General features: G+C 37.4%; 1 protein-coding gene across 1 annotated transcript; it reads right to left on the reverse strand.

Moving 5' to 3' along the window:
- Positions 1 to 18,465: 18,465 nt before the first annotated feature.
- On the reverse strand, positions 18,466 to 18,975 carry LOC145131667 (uncharacterized). Its single transcript, XM_079066323.1, has one exon. It carries the CDS (start codon positions 18,973 to 18,975, stop codon positions 18,466 to 18,468), a length of 510 nt encoding a protein of 169 aa, XP_078922449.1.
- Between the last annotated feature and the right edge of the window lie 371 nt (positions 18,976 to 19,346).

Here is a 19,346-nt window from a genome sequence, read left to right on the forward strand (position 1 = left end):
CTCTTGTATTGGAATACACCAAGATATCATCAATAAAAACAATGACGGACCGGTCGAGCATCGACCTGCATACCCGATTTATCAAATCCATTAAATTCGTAGGTGCATTGGTAAGCCTAAATGGCATCACCACGACCTCTTAATGATCATAACGAGTCCGAAATGATGTGTTCTCCACACCCTCCTCTCTGACCCTCATCTGATGATACCATACCCTCAAGTCGATCTTGGAGAACCAAGACGCACCCTGAAACTTATCGAATAGGTCATCAATCCACCAAAAGGGGATAATGTTTCTTCACCATCAACTTGTTCAAGTCACGGTAATCAATGCACATCCGATGTGAACTATCCTTCGTTTTGACGAACAAAATCGACGCTCCCCACGGCGAACTGCTAGGTCTAATAAACTGCTTACCCAGTAGTTTCTAAATGGAGAGGACAACTCCTACATCTTAGGTGATGCCAAACAGTACGACGCCTTAGCAATAGGGGCCGCACCTATAACAAAATCTATACTGAACTTGACTTGCCTCTCTGGAGGCACACCAGGCAACTCTTCTGGGAACACATCAGCAAAGTCTCTAACCACTGGCACCTCTAAAATCAAAACCTACTTCCCCACTCGAGCATCAACCACATAAGCAAGATAACCCATACACCCGTATTGAAGATAATATAGAGCTCTGGCAGCAGAATAAAATCCCGATCACAATCTAGGATCCTCTCCATAAATAACCAGTTCTCCCCCACTTGTGGTTCGAACTATCACCTGTTGACCCTAGCAATCAGTCATAGCCCTGAATCTACTCAGTCAGTTCATCCCTACTATCACACACACATCTCCCATGGGAATAGGGATCAAATCAATCGATTAAGGCACCCCATAAATCTCCAAAACATAATCCCGAAAAACACTCGATGCAGAAATCCCGATTTCATTGGCGATAGAAACCCGCAACGAATACTCCAACTCTCTAAGGTTCTTATCGAAACCCCTTCTAAAAGACTGAGATACAAAGGACCGACTCGCGCTCGAGTCGAATAACACAAGAGAAGGCAAATAATTCACTAAGAAGGTACCCATCAGAAGCATAAACATAATCATACCATAAAATAACTGACAAAATGATAATTGGAAACATATCAGTAACGACGTCTGGCGCCGCCTGGCCTCCTCTGCTATGATCTGGAAAGCATGACCTCAGGGGATCCGCCCTATCCTGGTACCTGTCTGTGATCCTCAGCGTTGCTGGTGCTGGAGCCTGCACTGGTCCCACGGTGAGCCAAGGACAGTTGGCCTTAATATGGCCAACCTGCTCACAGTGATAACAAATCCTGATGCTCGGTACTGGGATCTACTGGCGACAATGCTTTGCATAATTCCCCTCCTTTCCACATTTGTAGCACCCAAAAGAAGATCGACAAGAACCATCATGAACCTGGCCACACTTGCCAAAAGTGCGGCCTTCTGACCCCTAGATCTCACATCAGCTTCCTTGAACTGCTTTGCCATAGGCTACGCCTGCACTGGATCCTGCCTCCTCTGCTTAGCCTAGAGCTCCATCTCAATCTCCCGCCTCCTCATGCTTGAAGCTCCACAATTGTACCATAGCGTTGAGTGGACACAAACTGGCGGATGTCCGGTTTAAGCATGCTCAAGTACCGAGTCATCTGAGCTTGGTCAGAAGCTGTAAATGCAGGACAAAACATAGACCTCTCAGTAAACATCTTGGTGATCTCATTTACTGACTCAATCCCATGCCTCAGATCCATATACTGCTGGGCCAGCCTCTCCCTCTCCACCAATGGGACATATCTCATGCAAAACATCTTAGAAAACTGCTCCCATGTAACAACAGCCCTCTGCTCATGGGTGTACGAACCAGTCACTAATGTCCACTAATCCTTCGCTCCTGAATGAAGAAGGTTCAGGGCACACTTGACCTTCTGGTCAGCAGGGCAGGAGCACGCAAAGAAACACCCCTCGACATTGGATAACCACCTCATCGCAATGATCGGATCCTGAAATCCATTGAACACCAGGGGCTTCGTATTATCCAAGTCCTGATACTGGAAGGATCTCTCTCCATGAACACTAGTGGCTGCAGTAGCCATGGTAGCTGCAGTAACAGCAACTTCAGAAAGTTTTGCATAATGATCGTCGAAAATCTCAACCATGGCGGTCTTGATAGACCCAAACCACTCATGTATCGTTCCACAGACAGTAGTAACAACCTTAGTAAAAATCAACTCCCTAATCTGATCCTCAGTCAACCCTGGCCTATCCTAGCCACCCGCTCTCGCTCCTAAACATGATCCCATCGTGAGCACCATACAGAAAATAAATCAGAAAATACCAGACAATATGCATTTCATACCATACGAGCTATTCTAAATAACGAAACCCTAGGGGTTGTGACTGTTCTGCTACACATACGGGTCCTATGCTTTCGGTAGTACGGGTTAATACTACCTTCTACACCTACCCGTATTTGTCTCAGAAGATCGTCACAACAACCCTAACAGCACACCCTAGTATACACATACATCCTATTCTCACTCCCTAGAGAAACGCTAGACATTCCTCAATTGGCCGGCTACTCATATATATTCCATCCATGAAACTTCCACCAACCCTACAGCACTTGCATATGCTAATCATACATAACGCTGGATCCTATAGACAGTCGAATACTTGATTTTACCCTAAGCCCTTCATCAAACAAGAACAAGAAATAAGGCCAAACAAAACATTATGATGGTATAGAATCTTAGTTATGTACAACTACGATGTATACACTAAGCAACTACAGTAATGAAGTCAATTCCATACAAGAAATAATCCTAGGCTATCCGGCATCACAAATCATGCAATTCTATCATGCAATTCCTGAAGATCCCTAGACTGACACTAGCATGCAGTTCTAACATAAACATAATATCAATAACAGTGTGGGTAACTTGGGGTATACTTTCTTGCTCCAACTGATCGTACACATCGCATCCTTCCTTGGTTAATTTTGAAAACAATTTTAAAAAATAGTTTAAAAACTTTTGTAGTTCCCTAGTTTTAGTTCGGATTCACATGAATGTTTATCCAGTTATCTCAAACCAAGGCTTTGATACCAACTTGTAACACTTCAAAAACCAAAGGAATTTAAAATTTGTAAAATCAACCGTTAACCAACATTGTTTACAAAAAAAAGTCATCGTTTCGAAAGCATTATTCAGAATCATAGTTTTCCCAAGACTCAGTAACACAAAATAGGAAGATGTGCATGATCACGCCTTCGCTTTCCCACGATCCTCAGAAGTACCTGAAACAAAAAACTAAAATTGTAAGCCAAAGCTTAGTGAGTTTCCCCAAAGTACCAACACACTACATAAGAATCAAAGAATGCAAATATGAGCCTTCAGCGTGACTGGACCGCCTCAAAGGGCTTACAACCACTCTAGACCGCTCTAAGAGCCTTCATCATGACTGCACCGCCTCGCAGGCCCTACAGCCTATCTGGACCGTTCTACGGATCGACGGTCTGACTGGACCGCCTCGTAGGGACTACAGTCTATCCAGGCGTTCTCAGGTGTCTTAGCCATCGATACAAAGGAGGACCACCTCAACCCAAACACAATATGTCGACATATGTAACAGATAAACATAAACACAGAGCCAACAAATACAAATAATCATACAAATCTACTAATCAACCATATAATAGCATAACACTATCCTAACCAAGATAAATAACCTAGTGGGCCAACATTGGTGCATTCGAGCCACGAGTATAGTGAGGAAAACACACCTCTCAGTCTGAAAAAGGTATCTAACAGGACACAGCTCCGAATGATAACTCAACTGGTCACCTAAACACCAAAAAATGACCAATCTTAAATACCACTCATATTACCTAAAATACCTATTGGTAGGGGTGAGCATTTGGACCGGACAGGACCGGACCGGTTATGGAGAATATTGTGAACCATGGACCGGACCGGATGAGTCGTGTCTGTGTCCGGGTCCGAGTCCAGGTCCGGGTTTTTCGGTTCTTGGACCCGTTTGGACCGGTACAACTTTGATTGCATAGAGTACAAGTCGTTAAAATAAGTGTTTAGGTTTGATACGATACAACTTGTAAAAATGATTATGTTTTCGTTTCATGCATAACTAATCTACCTTGATGTTATAATATTATAAGTTGCAAAATTAATTTTCCAAATAAAATCAACTAACATATAAATCAAGTTCACCAAGATCCCTTTCATATGATTTATCTATCAAAGATACATAAAATTCAAAATTATAGTATAAAATGATAGTTAAAAAGTTGAAATATTTCAGCTTTGATAGCTCAACTTTGAAGGATTGTAACTCACTGAATATAATACCAAAATCAACAAAATTATAGTCTAAATTTATCTACAAACTGTAAACTAAATGTTGGAAAAAACTTCAGGTCAATCCGACTTAAAACGAATGAGTTATGATTGTTTAAAAAATTTCACAGATTACACAATTTTAAAAAACTTGCTGAAAAGCTGAAAAATTTCAGCTTTGATAGCTCAACTTTGAAAGACTATAACTCATTGAATATAATACCAAAATCAACAAAATTATAGTCTAAATTCATCTACAAACTGTAAATTAAACGTTGGAAAAAACTGCGTGTCAATCCGACTTAAAATGAATGAGTTATGGTTGTTTAAAAGTTTTCACAGATTACAAAATTTTAAAAATGTTGCTGAAAAGCTGAAATTTTTCAGCTTTGATTGCTCAACTTTGAAAGTCTGTAACTCATTGAATACTATACCAAAATCAATAAAAATATAGTCTAAATTGATCTACAAACTATAAGTTAAACGTTGGAAGAAACCACGTGTCAATCCGATTTAAAACGAATGAGTTATGGTTGTTTAAAAATTTTCACGGATTATAATTTTTTTTTAAAGCGGGTCCAACCGGTTCTAAACCAGGTAAAAACCGGACCGGACCGGGATGGATTCCTAGAACCGAGAACCGGCCCGGGGGTCCAAAAAACGGTCCGGTCCGGTTCAAAGTCAACAACCCAGCTGAGTCAACCCAACCGAGTATGTTGGGCGTACTGATTTGTACGTGGGGCATACTCTGATTGACCTAGAAGTCGGGCCCTTGACCGCGTACGCGCAGCGTACCGCTTGGTACGCTCAGCATACACACCTGGTCAGCCCTTCTTCTCATTAAGAGCTTAATACACAAAGTCCTTACGTCAAAACTCATATCCAAGCCCCAAAAGAAGTCCTTGACCATAAAGTTTCCAAGTTTATGGTCTTGCATGGCCAAAAAGTGCTTAACATTAAAAACCTTAACTACTTAACCCATGAAGACCTTGAAGCACATGCATGGAAAGGAAGAAATGGTAAAGACCACATTTTTATGCTTCCAAACACCTGAAAACGTCTAAAAGGAAAGCTTAAATGGATACTCAAAATACCCAACTAATGGGACCAAAAGGACGCAAACTTCATGGCTAACTCAGATCTATGTATAGCATCATCAAGTTGAAAGATTTTTACCTCAAAGTGATAACTAATGGTGATGAGATTCTAGATCCAAAGAGTCCTACTCCTCATAGATGATTTTCTCTTCTTCCTCTCTCTCTTTCAGGGTGACTAAAACACACACACAAAGCTCAATAGTCCACAAAAATGGATCAGAGTTTGTTTAGGGATGAAGGTAAGTTGGAGGTTGATGAAAGAAGATAGGTTAGGGACATAAGGATATTTAAATAGGATCCAAATCCTAAAAATTAGGGTTTGGGAATCACGCACGTACGCCCCGCGTACAATAGGTACACCCTGCATACATGGACTTGCCCAAAAATTACAAAAATGCCACTATGGGTCATTTTGCAAGCTTTCTCATGCACAAGGACAAAAATTCAATAATTCTTCATACTTAGGGTTGAAATTGAAAATACCTCATCATCAGAATGTTACAGTTCAAGTGAAAAGCATGTAATGCTTGTACAAATCTACGTGGATGACATCATTTTCGGTTCAACTGATCTAGTTATGGTAGACGACTTCACCAAGTTCATGACCAGTAAGCTTTAAATGAACATGAACAGAGAGATTAACTTCTTTCTTGGTCTTCAAATCAAGAAATTCCGAAAAGGAATCTTTGTTCATCAAGAAAAATATACCGTAGAATTGTTCAAGAAGTACTCTATGGATAACTGCTCCGCGGCAAAGGTTCCTATGGCCTTTGGATACAAGATTACCACAGATCCCACCGGAGAGTCAGTTGATCAAAAAGTATACCAAGGAATGATTGCTTCTCTACTATACCTGACCAAAACTAGATCACATATCGTCTTTGCAACAGGTTTGTGTACCAGATATCAAGCTGATCCCAAGGTTTCTCATTAGAATGCATTCAAATAGATTTTCAGATACCTCAAAGGGACTAAAGCTTTAGGTCTTTGGCACCCAACATGAAACGAGTTCAGTCTGCAAGCCTTTACAGACTCAGACCATGCGGGTTGTCGGTTAGGCCGTAAGATCATTTCAAGAAGATGTCAATTCATTGGTGGGAGATTGGTGACTTGGTCTTCAAGAAAACAAAAATGTGTCTCACTCTCAACCGTAGAGGCAGAATACGTGACGCAGCCAGCTGCTCCTCTCAAGTCCTCTGGATTAAAACTCAACTAATGTATTATGGCTATAAAATGTTACAAATACCTATTTATTGTGACTCAGAGAGTGCAATTGCTATTTCTCATAATCCAGTTCAACACTCAAAGACGAAGCACGTTGAACTATAGTATCATGTTCTCAAAAGCAGATGTTTTCACTAAAGCACTTGATTCCACCAAACATAACGGATTTTAGAAATGTTAAGAATGGTGAATCCTGATCCTCAGTTTTTCTTGAAAGGATAAATTAAGAAGACCTCAAGTCCTCACATCTAACAAATATATATGCATCATTCATATTTCCGTTTGATCTTTGAAGCACATATATTTTTCTATGGTGTAAAATCTATTTCTTTTAAGTTTAACTATTGAGCACAAATTTTATAAATGCCTCCTCGGTACGATTTAGATAGCAAAGACTATTTATGATCTATGTACTCTCCGAGTGAATTTGTTTTTTTTATGTCTAACATTGTGATCAAGTCACTCTACAGTGCTCATGATTCTGTAGTCTCTATCATCATACATACCCCAGTTCTTCCTTCAAGAACCTAAAGTCTTGTTTCTTTGTTTGGTAATAAATAAAGTTTCTCAAAGGTGTGCTATTTAATCAATCGGAAAAACCTTTCGAATGTTTTTATTCGTTTTCATTAAATTTGTTTAAAACTTAAATGGTGTCATTTTCAAAAACCGTATCTTCATTCCTTTTAAAATAAAATGAATATTTCTCATTTGAATAAAAAGTACTTTACCAAATATTTTATGAGGTGACCTGTCCAAACTCAACCGTCAGACGAAAAGTAATCCCTTAGCCCATGATTTCTTAAAGTTATTTCAACCATCACACCACGTTTACACTCTTCAACATCATTTTCATTTAATACACCCATCAACTGCATTTAATGCGCATTATTTATGGATAAATACTTCTATCTTAAAATAATCCACATTGTAGAAACCTTTGGTTATTACAGCTCTTAAATTTTTTCTCATTTGGATTCTATTTTCAAATCTGGAGGTATAAAAACCCCCATTTCTTCCCAAGAAAGCTTTATGCTTTCTGAACCCTAAATCTATGATCATCTTCTTCCTCATCTTGCTGAAAACACTTTCTCTGCAAGTTCTTCAAAACTTTTTCAAATCAACCAAGGTGAAATCCGAAGTTTCTAAGAAGCAATCAAAACCAACTAGTTCAAACTCACTGGCAAAAACACAAGTCCCACGATTGCAGCAAGTAACTATTGAGCAATCCTCAACGATCATGAACTCTATGACGTTGCAATCAAGCTGATGATTTTTTTCTTGCCCAAACACCCATTGTTTGGACCTTTTGATGCTTTCAACAAAGTTCTTCCCCAATGTGTGCTCTTCAACTATGCCTTCTCTACATTCAGACTGTTAGATAATCTCGATGATGTTCATCTCAAGCTTTCTGATGAATCAATGGAGGTCCTCACCAAACCCAAATTTCTCGAAGCTATCAACCTCAGAATTCCTCCTTCAACAACCTTCAAGAAACCCAACAATTCTGACATCTTCACAACTCTTTAAAAAGATGGGTTATCAAGAAAAACATAAGGGAATTGGTGAATTCAAAAAGGGGAAACTTCCAGCTATGTGGTAACATGTTTTTCACTATATGATTAGATGCTTATCAAGAATAACTTATGGAATGGACAACATGCCGAAACAGTTGCTGGACATTGTCTGGAATATCTTCACCGGAGAGGCTGTTGATTATGGAACCATTCTTTGGGATAATTTCATTTAGTATGTTGGTAAGAAAACACCAAAAGAAGGACTTACTGAGCTGACATCTGCAAGGTTCTGGTCGCTCTGCTTAGTGGACCTTCACAAAGAAGCTGGAATCAGTCTAGGAGATGAACTTAATTTCTTTTCATGGTGAGATCTCAAAAGGTATTCTCTCGCTAAAGACTAATCTATTTTTGGTCCAATTAGACAGTTACCAATGCATATCTTCACTACTATTGGACAATTTGACTCTACGGTCATTAATGACATTGAGGCTACGAATAATATAGCACCATATCCTTCTACCCCACCTACCCCCATACTGCAGACCACTGGTCCAGTCCCTGGACCCAAATCTAAGAAAGTCAAGACGGTTTCCAAATGAAAGACTCCTACAAAGAATGCATCCAAAGGAGTCGGAGTCTCCAAGAAAAAGAATATTGTCACTAAAGACCCCATAGTGACCGAAAACCCTATGATGACTAAAGACCCAATCCACACTGATGAGCCTGTAAAAGTGAACAAAGAAGAAGCTGAAGCAACATATGTGTCTGAGGACCTGTTCCGAAAGAAGAAGCTGAAACTCCATACCCCTCTAAGCCAAAAGCATCTCATATTAGATACCGGACACTCTTAAAAGTCTCCAGTAATTCTTCGATTCAATGTTGAATCACCTGCTCGAACCCCATCTGTCCACTCCACTATAGAAAGTGTAATAATTTCAGATCATGATCATGGAGACAATCCCCAATCAGGATCCCAAATGGACCCTGATGTCGATAAAACTCCAAAGGTATCTAAGAGAACACACTTGCATGGATTTAATCCGAAGGAGCTAAAGTCCATCTTTCTTTCTTTTGCACATACACTGCAAACACCTAATGCACCGCACGGTCCATTTTTAGAGACCCTTTCCAGAACAGAACCGAGGACAGACTTCATTATAGATCAAGGAGACCGAAGAAGACCTGAAAATTATTCACCGTCAACATTACGACCAAGCAGCATAGGCACGGTGAGCACCAATATACAACGGTCCATGAACCCGGGGGACACCCCGGTGGTGACTAAACCAAACTTGATTGCAGATGATAGCTGGACCAACCACCAGCCCTCCACCGAATTCAAGAAGATACGTTTTGAAACCTTCAAAAAGGTCATCCGTGTAAGAGAGCAGAGACAAACAATGCATTAGAAAGAGAAGGAAGAGGAGCTCAGATACGTTGCAGCATACTGGGTCGATTGGATCATCAACCATAAACCAATGATCTTCAGACTGCGCAAAGATGGATAGATGATATGTAAGAAACATTGTGAAAAGATCAACAAGCCAAAGGGAACTTAGTAAGAGGATCAAATCCCGTTTCTTCACCAATTGATGTTGGTGACTCCAATAATGGTGGAACTGAATTCCAAATCATCCAGGAACTGAATTCAATTTTGTTTTCAATAAAGAGGAGGACGTGCAGAAACAAGAACAATTTGAAGATTTTGATATGTTTTTTGAGGATTAAGAATCTAGGAGATGCCAACACTCCACTTCCAAGCCGAAGCAAAAGAAGAAAAAGAAGGCTGCAATATCAAGGAAATAATTCCTTGATCTCAAACACAAAATTGATCAAAATCTCTCTGTTGTATCCTCACAACAAACACCACAGACTCCTGCCACTCAATCTCTTCAGTCTTTCGAGAAAAGGATAAAGGCCATTAAAGAAAGAGAAAATGGATGGCTGACAGGATCGTGCTACGAGTTGAGATGGGGATCCAGAAACATGATCAACAAAGACAAGCAGATCATAAAGAGTTAATTAAGAAGGTCGAATAAAATAGAGGAGTTGATTGCACCAAATGATACAAGTCAAGGTTGGTGGTCAAGAGATTTCAACAAAAGAGAGGAGTTGATTACATTGAGATCTTCTATCCATTTATGAAGATGAATAGAATCAGAATGGTCTTGGGTATTGTAGCCTCTGAAGATATCCATCTAGAGTAACTAAATGTGAAAACATTTGCCTCTGAAGATATCCATCTAGGGTTTTCCCACATTTGGTAAGGAAAATCTAGAGTTAAATTTCTTTAAGTAACAACAATGATCCATCTAACATCTATTGTACCCACTCCTTCTCATGAAGTTATCAAACTTCAAGTACCACTTCCTTAGAGCTTGCTTCAATCCATACAAATGTTTCTTCATTTTGCACAACCAGAGGGTTTTCCCATATTTTGTAAGGAAAATATGGTGTGCAAAATGAAGAAACATTTGTATGGATTGAAGCAAGCTCTAAGGAAGTGGTACTTGAAGTTTGATAACTTCATGAGAAGGAGTGGGTACAATAGATGTTAGATGGATCATTGTTGTTACTTAAAGAAATTTAACTCCTCATACATCATCCTATTAGTGTATGTTGATGAGATGTTGATCATTAGGTACGACATTCAGGAGATAAACAAGCTTAAGAAACAGTTGCCTATAGAGTTCGAGATGAAGGACTTGAGGGCTGCTAAGCAGATATTGGGCATGAGCATAGCTAGGAACAAAGTTACTAGTACACTAAAACTTTCACAAGCTAATTACATCAAGAAAGTTTTAGAAAAGTTCAGCATGGTAGATGCTAAATCCAAAAGTATACCTTTGGGAAGTCAGTTGAAAGGAACATATGAGGTTGCACTATGTTTCAGAAGAAAAGGGGATGGTCTTAGAAGGGTTCGTCGATGCAGATTGGGTGGATGTGTGGATTCGGGAAAGAGCACAACAGGTTACGTGTTCACGATTGGAGGTATATCAATTAATTGGATGTCTAGGTTACAAAAGAGTGTTGCTCTCTCAACCACATAAGCAGAGTATATGGCTATTACAGAAGCACCCAAAGAGCTTATATGGTTAAAGAACTTCCTATCAAAACTTGGAATGCAAGAGCAGGATTGTATAGTGCATTGTGTCAACCAGATTGTAGTTTATCTAGTAAAGATTCTTGTTTTTCATAAACGAACGAAACACATTCAGATGAAGTACCATTTCATTCTAGAGTTAATTATAATGGAACTCTAAATTTGAAGAAAATCCTTGGAACGAAGAATCCAGCAGATATGTTAACCAAGTTGTTTACCACTGAGATGTTGAAGCTTTGTATGGCTTCAACTGGCCTTTCAGAAGTTTGAGAAAAAGGCATCGTAGAGAACGAGAGAGAGTGATTAAGAAATGTTACAACAATTGGATTACAGATAAAGACCAAGTTGTCCAAGCCTCCAAGTGGGAGATTGTTAAGATTTATGGAGTCATGACAAGTTTCCCATAATTCAAGGACCAAAAGTGTAACTTCACATGTTTTGTTCGAATATGAAATGGGTGGATTTACAGTCAAAGTTTCAGAGTATACATTTAGTCTTGCTTGAATCCTTGAAATCAAAAGCCAAATAAAATGGCAGTGTATGCATTTGATATTATGGTGCATCGTCCAAAGTTGAGGCACCTTTTGTGCTCTGTAAGCCAAGAATAAACCCACAACAACGAGCATAGATACATATAAAAGAAATAGTGAGGTTGTATTTTGTTGAGTCTTATTTTTGGTAGCCAAAATAAGATTGATACCTTACAATGAGTGATGAAATTAAAAGTGAAATTTAGCCTTGTATGATTGTAATTTCTTTGGTGTTAATAAAATCATCTCTGTCTCTCTCACTCAATCTCTCTCTCTCTCTCTCTCTCTCTCTCTCTCTCTCTCGTTCGCCCGTGGATGTAGGTCAGATTAGACCGAACCACGTTAAATACCATGTTCCGATTTTTTGTAGTTTTCGTTTGTAGTTTTTCAGTATTTTTATTCCACGTGTGTTACCGAAATCATTTAGCGTTTTGTATTAACTGCTTAACTTTTTTTGTTGCATTCCCAACAAGTAGTGTTTCTCCATGTCTTGAAAAACAAGTGTAATTAGGCACAAAAGCATTTTGAAACAAATAACACTCTATTTCTCCAGTACAATTAAACATTTTTAATTTTTTACAAACGTTACAAGGACAACAAATCGATTCACTTCATTTATTCACGGGATTTGCTTCGACAACCCTAATAAAAGTTCGAACACCCTCTATATAAAATTCGGAAAAGAATGAAGTTTTGTACATCCAGTAATCATGATTCATCTGAAAATTAAAATGATCAGACAAAGAATGTAAATATATCGATTTTTAAACAAACAAGTTATGTAAATTTTAACATGTTAATAATCTACAAAAATCAATTTAAAAAATAACAATAAAAAATCATTTAATAAATAAACAGGTAGAACAAAATCAATACCTTTAATGAAGATAACAAAACAATTAATGAGGTTATTTTGAATTTTACGCATGTATGTTGAAGAGAATCCCCACGAAAGAAGAAGTATGTTTGTGTTTACAAACATAAACCCTAAACGGATATAACAAGTTTTTAATGGTGCGCTCTTCAGAATATCGCACCAAAAAAGTGAAATTTAATGATGCGTTTTAAAAAATATGGCACAAAAAAAAATCGTAATTTAATGGTGCGTATCACAACAAGTCGCACCAAAAAATCGTTTTTAATGCTATTCTTTTTAATAAGAACTAACAAATCTACCAAAAAAGATCCTTTTTAACACGGTTATCTTATTTTTTGATGCTCTAGACATTTAATAGAACGGTTTCGAGAAGGGACTGCATAAACAAAGTGTCTCGCACTATTAAGTGACTTATATACTAGTGTTTCTTCTTTTTGGACCATTTTCTTAATGGTGCGATGAAACTAAGAAGTTCCAAGTTTGTTGAATTGTTTTCACTATTGTATATAATTGTTTGGAAACTTAAAGTTGAAGACTAAAAACTCGTAAGGTTTTTTTTTTATGATTTATCAAATCTCATACTTCATTTGTATTTGGGTTTAGGTTTTTTTTCTAAGAATAATAACGAAAAACCATCATATTTTGACATTTTTTCCGGTTTAACTATCCAACTTTAATTTTGTTTTAAACAAAAAACTTGTTATTGGATAAAAGTTCTACGACAACTACTATGACTTGAAAATGCAAGTATCCTTTTTTTTCTATTCTACAAAAATCAGCGGTTATAAAGGGATAATACCGAAAAACACTATATATATATATATATATATATATATATATATATATATATATATATATATATATATATATATATATATATATATATTGTAACACACCAATTTTCTAATATCGATTAAATGACAAACGTTCAAACATCTCCCAAGATCAATTCTAAACTTACTTATAGACTAAACTACAACGGAAGCAAAATAAAATCTTCAATTGAACAACTTCGGGTGTTACGTCTTTACGGAACTCCTTTGTTGTCTTGTTGATAAATCCTTCTCATTGGCCTTCCTACGTCCACTTGCTAAATAGTTTCCAGGGTTGCGCGTATTTAAAGTTTCTAAATGGGTAAGCCTAGGGCCTAGTGAGTTAGTGTTGCGCATACATGTTCATCACTTAAAAAAAACAAAAAGGTTTTATCATATAGTTTTAATAAATCATACAACAAACATATCACCCGATGACATAATTTTGGGGAACGATTATTTATCCAGAGAAAGAACCAAAGGTTCATTTCCCTTCTCCTTGAGACAACTCATCATCCATTGTACTCAAGTATTTTAGATATCCAAGGAAATAAGTATGATTCTCAATTCCTATCCCCGCCGATTACACACATCCGTCATGCTCAGGACGATTAAACACTCACCCGTTCCCGCTAAACATGTCATCCAAAACACACCCAGTAGATAACAAATCCAAAATAACATTTGTATGCAACCATACTTATCATAAAACATACCGTCAATAAATAAATAAAAACCACATAATAAACGCATGACAAACATTTATGTGCGAGCAACCACAGAACACGAAAAAAACTAACCTCGTTGTCGTTATGTCATAACTGAATCTTGTTACGTTACACGCACCCTTAATTTCTAAAATAGCTCCGAAAACCTTCACGAACTTCAAACCCCGATTTCTATTTTGTTTCTTCAACCTTTCTTGCAATTTTTGTGGGCATTTCACTCTATTTCTCGTGCCTTTTATAATGCCCAAGTTTGTAACATTTCTAGTTAACCCAAAAGTCCAAATTTATGACTCTAATCAAAGTGATGGGTTTTGGAATTAAAATTTCATAATTTTTCTATTTACTCCTAATTAATTCCTTAATCATAATAATAATAATCAAAAATTTTCTCTCCTCTTCGTATGATCAAAGCACCAAATCCATAACCATATTCACGAATTCGAAGACATTCGAAGCCTCTTAATGAACAGTAACCTCTTAATCATCCAACCTCTGAATCGAATTAACTCACTTCGTACATTCAACCCAAAATCAAATTTTCGTTCTTACAGTTCATCGTTTTTCGTTCGTTTTCCAGTTCACCAAACCCAAAATCCTTTCTTTTGCAAACATCGACAACCCTTCGTTTTTCATCAACATCAAACTTCATTAGCCAACATCAATTCCCAAATCTTCGAATCTTAATGCAAATCGATCGTTAACCCTTCGTTCATTAACCCCAAATTCTCGTTCTTACAGTTCTTCTCAAATTTCAATTCTTTGAAATCAAGAACTAGTAACTGTTCGTCATCTATGTATCACAAAAGCAAATTCGATTCCAATTCTTCAAACCGTTGAACTCACATCCAACAATCAAAATCGACATCGTTCCCAAATCTTCTCCTTCAAAAACCGACTCAATCTTCGATTATCGATTCCAACACATCGATTGTCTTCGATTCCAAATCTGAGTTCTATTCATCCCCAAACCATCAAACGACCATTCGAAATCAAATCGCAGCTCCAAGTCAAAACTTTGAAATCGAGTTCGACTCTAATATCATTTTCCTATTCGATTTTTCAAATGACTCAACACAAGAACAACAAAAGTGAAATCAATTCCAGATTCATCAAGAACACTTATTTTGACTTTGAGTTTGACTTTTTATTAACCTATCAAAACCAATTCGTTCTTCTGCAAAGTCGACAAACATAAATTGATTTTCTCAATTTGATTTTCAGATCAAATCATCATCTTCAACTGTTCATCGTTTTTTAGTGTTCATCAGCAAGAATATGCAGTAAAATCTCGAACACATCAATTCTATCAACATCGTCATATTGATCGATATCTCAATTGATTTTCAAACATCTAGAAATTGATATTCAATTCTCCAGAACACAAGAATATGGTTCAATCGAAACAAGCAATCGATCTTGAGTTTTAATTGAAAACGATCATTGAAATTGAGAACTAAAAAAAACAGAATCAGATGAAGATAAGAATCCGCTCAAAATAGTTAATATGAATGATTCATGAATCGATAAACAATGTTCAAAGTAGAATCGATTCAAAGCATATATTCGATCCACAGATATAATCGAATAAAAAAAATCGATTCAAGAATTGTACGATCTCGAGACATAAGCTAATCCGACAAATGATATTTGAATTAGAATTCGGATATGATGAAAAGAAATATAATCTCATAAAAGATCATGAACAGTAACTGTATTGGGCTTTTGATTAAATCAGATGAATAGTAATCGAATCACTATAACCAATGATAAACAGTAAGGGATTTAAAATGTTTTTGGGCTAAATCTGGATTCAAATGAACAATTACAAATTGATAATCATACCGAACAACAAATATGATTGGATTGGGCTTGATCAATAGAAAAAAAAATTATTGGATCATAACAAATGGGTTTTTCAAAAAAAAATTGATCCAACGAGTCAAATAGTCAAAAATAAAAAACGCAACGCACGATTCAAAGAGATTAAGAGAGATCATAGAGAGAGACTCACCAAAATTGCTTCAATTGTGACAAAAGTTGCCAAACCGAGAATCGTTCTTCAAAAATCACCTTGATCTTGAAGACCCGCTCTGATACCAATTGTTGAGACATAAGAACATGGTTTGGCATGCGGAATTAAAGTTTGCACAATGAACATGGTGATTTGGGTGTTCAAGAGATGTATTGATTGTATATGGTGTTACACAAAAAGGATCTAGATCTAGACTACATAAATAACACACACTTACACACTCACTTTTACATCTCTCAAGCACACCTCTACAAGTGGACTAAACCCACCTTATATAGAGGTGTTTACATGTCTCTCTCTCACTCTCACTAACACATGGGTCTAAAGGCTAATGCACCGCATGCAAGTGGGTTTTACAAAAGTCAAACATTTACAAAGTCAATCATGAATAACTTTGTACCCCAACAATTTAATTTTAATTTGAGTTATCACAAACTTCCCCCATTCGAAAAATTTCGTCCTCGGAATTTGATCTAAACAACATATTAAGGGTATTTGGTATTCTTATCTCATACGTTTTCTCATGTCGCCTCTGACCCTTTATGTTACTTTACTAAGCTTTCATGAGTTGTATCTCCACATTCCTTAACTTTTTGACCAGCTAATCCATTTCTCGTTGTAATCTCTTCCAAAATTATGACATGAAACTAAGGTTCTTATCATAAATAGACAAGCGAACGATCTCATTAATAACTTTTCCCACAAGTATATTTCACCCAATGACACAATTTAAAGGACATTTTAGATATCCAGAGAAAGAATCAATGGTTTGCTTCCCTTCCCACTTGGCATCAGTTTTCCGTTGTGCTCAAGCATTTAAATATCCAAGGAAATGAGTAACATCTCAAATCCTATCCCCGTCAGTCACAACACACCCGTTATGTTCCCGACTATCATACACCCATGTCCCCATTAAATGTGTCATCATACACCAGTTAAACAAATCTAAAAACTTTCCACTTATCCTCTTCCATGGATTCTTTTTGACTCTTCTTCGGTCCACCCAGTAAACTGACACATACATCAATTCTCATCATTTTAAATATTGCTTGATTCCTTCCTTAACTTATAACTTAGAGCATAAGTGACAATGTTACCCTTCCCTAGGTGACATAGTACCTCATAGTCACAGTCTCTTAGAATTTCCACTTATCTTGTTGTCTCATGTTCAATCATATCTGATTAAACATGAAATTGACACTCTTGTAGTCAGTAAAGATCTTACACCTTCTTTGACTCTTGGTGATCTACGCATATTTACATCGTCTCATCATTCTTCGTGATGAACAACACCGGTGCACCCCATGGTGATGTACTGTGTCAAATAAAACCTTATAGGTTCTGCAACTGCTACATAAATTCTTTCATCCTTGTTGGTGCTAACCAATAGGACTCTTGAGAACTCCCTTACAATTGGTATACATACAATATCATGTTCCCCCTATTTAGTACCCACTCCTGAATAGTTTTCCTACTACAATTTATGTTAGCATGGTTTTCGAGAACTAAGTCATTCCTATCACGATATCAAAACGTCATAGTGCTCGTTTTTAGAGGTGCAAACAACTGTCTATTTCAATCAAAAAAATAATCAAAATCGTCTCTTAATATTACCCAATGGTCATCGTCATTCTCTATTTCTAGAGAAACTTTTATATTCCAATCTAGGCACTTACAAAAAGTAAAGAAAGAAAAAAAAATGTTTGCACTCGACCTAAATATCACCCACATATGCACAGAGCTTACTAAGAAGATACTTATCACTATATCGGCGTATCCTGAGCTTCCTGGGATGTCATAAGGAAAGCCCTGGCTTTTGTTCTTGTCGTTTCTGCCTTTTCATCTCCTGACCGATTCCCCTTTCTTTGTCATCATGCATTGGTTATTGTTACCCTTATTTTGGGGACAGTTTGACCTGATGTGATATGGGGACCCGCACCCATAACATACTTTCCCTATTTTACAATCTCAAGTGATATGTCCTATATTTCCACATTTGTAGCAAGTTCTTTGGTTCATATTACACTCTCCTTTATGAAATCGTTTGCATATAGTACATTGTTCTAACCCAGACTGTTGCTCATAGTTACAATATGAACTAGAAGTCTTTCCTTTTTTGAGTCTGTATTTGAACTTTCCAACTTCCTTTTTCCTGAATCCTTATTCTCACCCTAATGATTCTTTTCCCGTTCTCGGCCTTCTACGACGTCTACAGCAGATTGGAAGGTACCTGGTTTCTGAATTTCTACAAATTCACGAATGACGGTTTTTAGTCCCCAAATATACCTCTCAACCCTCCTTTCCTCCGTAGACACATAAAACTCTGCAAATCTAGCTTTCTCAGTGAACTTAGTAGTGTACTCCCTCACTGTCATATTCCCTTGTTCCAATGTCAAGAATTCTTCTTCCAACTGCTTGACCTCCGTTTGAGGAAAAAACTTTTCTTTGAAGATTTTTGTAAACTCATCCCATGTCATCCTCTTGGCCGCATCACGCCCCCTAACTTCTTTCACCATACCCCACCAATGTATAGCCTCCCCTTTTAACATTGTCGCCGCACAAATCACCTTGTCCTCATCCACACACTTGCTAGTATCAAATGTTCCCTCAATCTCCATGATCCACGTTGATGAAAAAATGGGATCAATTTCTCCGTTAAATACGGGTGGCTTACGATTCATGAACGTCTTGTAACTACAATCCCACCATTCATGGTTGTCATGATGCCTTGAGGGTTGTGCACTGTCACACCCCCAGACAAGAACGGCGGAAACGTCCGGAGGCGGGTGACGTCCTTGTGCAGTATCATAACAATTGAATATAATTGAAACATAGCAAATTCAAACATCATACATCAATATAACAAGCTTACATTGTTTTACATCATGTTCATGTTCTCAAATTTTACACAAAAGAGACATCAGTACGCAATCCAAAATATAGCAAAATAATCTTGAGTCCGCGATCCACAACCTGCTTATTGGTTTCCTCATAATACAAGTCGTTTGAAAAGCGTCAACATAAAATATGTTGGTGAGTTCATAAGCATTTT

Source organism: Lactuca virosa, chromosome 8, assembly GCF_052849685.1.
Source record: "Lactuca virosa cultivar CGN04683 chromosome 8, Lactuca_virosa_CGN04683_v6, whole genome shotgun sequence".
Taxonomy (NCBI): Eukaryota; Viridiplantae; Streptophyta; class Magnoliopsida; order Asterales; family Asteraceae; genus Lactuca; species Lactuca virosa.

Coding starts and splice junctions, on each gene's coding strand:
- LOC145131667 (XM_079066323.1), bottom strand. CDS start 18,975: ATGAATCGTAAGCCACCCGTATTTAACGGAGAAATTGATCCCATTTTT.